The 4,316-nt window shown below is 37.5% G+C and overlaps 1 protein-coding gene across 1 annotated transcript; it reads right to left on the reverse strand.

Annotated features, from left to right (window-relative positions):
• Window positions 1-715: 715 nt before the first annotated feature.
• Window positions 716-1,991, reverse strand: uts2r5 (urotensin-2 receptor 5). Its single transcript, XM_077213867.1, has one exon. The coding sequence runs from the start codon at window positions 1,989-1,991 to the stop codon at window positions 864-866; it is 1,128 nt and encodes a 375-aa protein (XP_077069982.1). The 3' UTR covers window positions 716-863.
• Window positions 1,992-4,316: the final 2,325 nt, after the last annotated feature.

The raw sequence follows: 4,316 nt of genomic DNA on the forward strand, positions 1-4,316 counted from the left end.
AATAAACAGGAACTAAATATCAATCTTAACATTACTAACTATTGCACAGTAACCTCTTTCTTGATTGCAAACATTTTCCACATAATAATCTAACAAAGAATCACCCTGTTCGTATTTATGGTCCTTTAGTTCAGAACCATGTCACCATTTTACTAATATCTACATATTTGGTCAGCGATCTCTCTAGGTGCATAAGAAGAAATAGTGCAAAATGTTAACATTCATATTTATAATCAAATTATTAATCTGTACAGAAATACCTTTTTTTGTACAATTGGAGACAACCTAAAAGTTACATACAGAATGTTCCCAAATGGTTAATTTTAGGTTTTAATTTTACAACCATAAAATAACTCTTACAGAACGTTCCCTCATAATTATTTTAGAACAAAAATCCATTCTACATCTGTAAATGATGCATTCTAACTAAAAAGCAAAATTTAAAAATGCAGGTTTAGGGATTTGGGGGCTGCTGGGTTTAAAATTGTATGTTCTGGGAACCAAAAACTAACATTACCAGAACTTTCTAGGAACCAACTAATGTTTTTGGGACAGGGCTATAGCATGATGGCCTATTTCTCTGCACCAAATACTGTCCTTTTTTTTAAGATAAGAATTATCGATATTGATGCTATTTTTGTTAGTAGATTCAAGCATACATTATACAAAACATTGTATTTTGCTGTAATCTCTGTGGTTGATGTTTGCCTGTTTGGTTGTGTAAATAAAAGAAGGGGGAAATGGGTGACCCCTAAAACCCGTCCTTTCACCACACTAGCTATACAACACTTAGAAAAATGAATAACAAACATGATGACTTCAAATTTTAATCAACTATCCAACTGCATGTTTAAGAAATATTCTCACAATTTGCTATAAGCATCCATAATGCCATTAGGGCCCGTATTAGTCAAACTATTAGAGAATTGCTGACTTCCAGAAGACACGGACTTTTGATATGACAGTCTGAACCTCTTCTTTAACTCTCTTCTGTTTTTTTGTCTGCCCCTCACATATTCCCGATAATTCCTCGTTAATAAAGTGTACAAGAAAGGGTTGATACAACTGTTACTGTACGCCAAACAGGTCACCACAAAGTTAATGTACACCACCGTGCTGCTCGAGAGCCTCCCGTGCGCGTAATAATAGATACTGAGCAACTGCCACAACCAGAAGGGTAAGAAACACGCCCAATAGGTCAGAACTATTACGAAGATCATGTAAAACAACTTTTGCTTAGGACACTTCTTAATTCCTCTGGATGGGAATACAGAGGTTTGTGACAGCCAGTAGGTCCAGGCTAACTTCAGATAGAGATAACCGATGATTAATCCAGGAGCCAAGATGCAGGTGTTGAACAGAACTGTGAGATACACCCTGTACGCGGTCATCTGCCAGGTCGGGTGGCACATGCGCTTCTCTACCCCATTGTGCACGTCTCTCTTGAGGTCAATCATGATCATGGTCGGTAGAGCCAGGATGAAGGAAAAGAGCCACACGAGGCATGAGACCGCGCGCCTGTAGCGCCGGGGCCGGCCGAAGGTGTCTAGCGGGTTCACGACGGCCAGATAGCGCTCCGTGCACATGGTGGTCAAGATGAAGATGCTCGCGTGCATGGTGACGAAATCCAGGCTGAACAGAACGCGGCACCCAATGTCGCCAAAGTACCAGTCCTTCGCAAAATACGTCCAAACCACGAACGGGATGGTGGAGAGGTACAGCAGATCCGCCAGAGCCAAGTTCACAATGTAGACATACATCGATCCAGTTACGCGCGCAGAGGTGTTTGCAATGACCAGAGTGTAAACGTTTCCAACCACGCCAACCAAACACATTATGGTCAAAATTGTGCCGAGTATGGATGTAATAAGCATTTCGTAAGAGGACGCGGGCGCGTGCCCGTCGGGTTCTGCTATTGTTGGTGACATGTTGGTAAAAGCAGCAGAGATGTTCTCCTGATTCCTCACACCAAGTGGATCATCTGACTCCATTTCAAAAAAATTTCATTTCATTCCTCGGTGAATTAAGTTAATTTGAACTGTTTGCGGAGCATTGCAATGAAATAAAATGTGTCCCAGACTTCAGAGGTAACCGAAATTTCCATTATACAAAATATATTATAGCTATTAAGTGTGTCCGCGTCCTTAGCATCTGCGCGCAAAACTTCTCAGGCTGCAGGTCCAGCTGGTGTAATATTGTCATAGCTGCACGTGTATGGGTGGGATTAATGAGAATCACTCGGGTCTAGTCCGTAGTGCATCATTTATAGAACAATAAAGGGTTCTAGACTCCGTGAGCAACAGCTTTTGGATGCGCACTGCGCGCATTTCACGATTGCTTCAGTTCCTTCTGTGTTTGTTGTGAGGTATCAGCAACATGAAAGGAATTTGGCCTTTCTTAATAAAAGAAACAAAGAGAGTTACGATAGAGTTTATGATTAAAATGTCTAAAATGAATAATTATTAAAATTATTCTTAATATTAGACCTACTGCAATTCATATTTAAGTGGTTTTGAATTTAAAACTTGAATTTTATTGAATTTAAAATATTATGTACTTTTTTTCTTTTACACCACAGAAAGTCTTTTCATTAACTACCACAACATCTTTGTTTCTATATTTAACCATGTAACTCATAATGATTTCTGTTATGATTTGGATTCTCAATGATTTATTTTAAAGTGGCTGAAAGTGTAACAAACATTTACCTTACCACTTACTACATATTTGTCATATTTAGTCGTATTTGTCTGAAATATGTGAGTGAAAGTGATTTTAAAAGTAGAACTATAAATATTGAGATAAAATGTAAAATAGCCTATTATTTTCAGTAACACTGTGCAGACAGTCATTAAAATACATGCATGGTGGGCTATGGATTTTGTAGCTCATGCCATATTTTAAACTTTCTCAAAATGTTATACTACTGTACATTTGACAGCTAATGTAAAGCCAGCACTGAGATTTGTGTTTACTAATTTAACATTTATTGTAATGTATATTTACATATTTAGAAAGTCTAAAATGGCTTTACATATGGTAAATCTCGATACAAACATGTCAATTCATTACAATTAAAATGTTAGTAAATTGCAGGCAGAGAATATGGTTTGTGCTGGTCTAAACAATTCAATTAAATTCATATTTATTTGTATAGCACTTTTCACAATACGTATCGTTTCAAAGCAGCTTCACAGAAAATGCATGTGTCTACATTACAATTTAGAGTGATCTGTTATCAGAGGTGACTCAGACTATGGACAGAGTAATGGATTTCAGACTATAAGAACAGCAGAGTGAATTGAGCCAGTGTCAGCAGACACAGCATTGGCTTTGATTCTCACTGTCAATATAAATAGCCTGGCACCATCTGTGTTGAGTGATTGCTGGATGAAGACCTGTCATTTCTGCACAATTATCAACTTTTCTGGAGCTCTGACCACCTGAATTCATGTGCATTGATTATATCAGCAGGGAGCAGACAGCTCATTTGCCCATTACGCTGAAAATAAACTCTGGTGTCCTTTAAAAATGCATCCCATCAAGTAGTATGAAACTTTATGGCCTTAGAAGACTCTTTTCTCATGATTCATTTTCATACCTTGTTTTTCAGCTTATGCATTTTCAGTAAACGGTGTTTGGATGTTGAACGAAGAAACATCAGACATTTATTGATAACACACTGAAATAAATACATCCGAGAGGGGTTCAAAGACGCCTCCACACATCATAAAAGCCCTGGATTTTTCAAATATACATACACACACACACACACACACACACACACACACACAAATATATATATATATATATACACACATCCTGCAAGCATTTAATTGGGACACAATTATTTGCTCTCTGAGTCCATTTGTCAAAGCACTTTTTCTGCACTGAAGGTATATCATTAGGCTTCAGATGCACAGATAAAACACATAGACGCATTCAAGTAAAATGATTTGTTCTGCACTGAAGGTATATCGGGGTTCAGATATACAGCAAGTATATTAATTGAAATATAAAAAATAGGCGTATTCAAGGATTTTTCTGTAGGTTGTGGAATTATTAAAATCTTTCACTTCTTTCATCTGGATGACTAAATCATAAGTCATTGCATATACTGCATTTTGTGATAGACTGTACTGATTCCACTGCAGTGGTTGACATCTCTATTATTCACCTTCTGTGTCCTTCATAGTGACAGCAGCACAAAGGGACATTTCTACTGCTCTCCAAATGCATGTTGAGTACAGCAACCAATGTAGTGCAGAAAGACAGCTTTATTAGCAATATTACCTCAGTTTTTTAAAGATGATTAG

This window comes from Siphateles boraxobius, unplaced genomic scaffold (genome assembly GCF_051911475.1).
Source record: "Siphateles boraxobius isolate OS27281-9 unplaced genomic scaffold, OSU_SipBor_1 66, whole genome shotgun sequence".
In the NCBI taxonomy this organism is placed as follows: domain Eukaryota; kingdom Metazoa; phylum Chordata; class Actinopteri; order Cypriniformes; family Leuciscidae; genus Siphateles; species Siphateles boraxobius.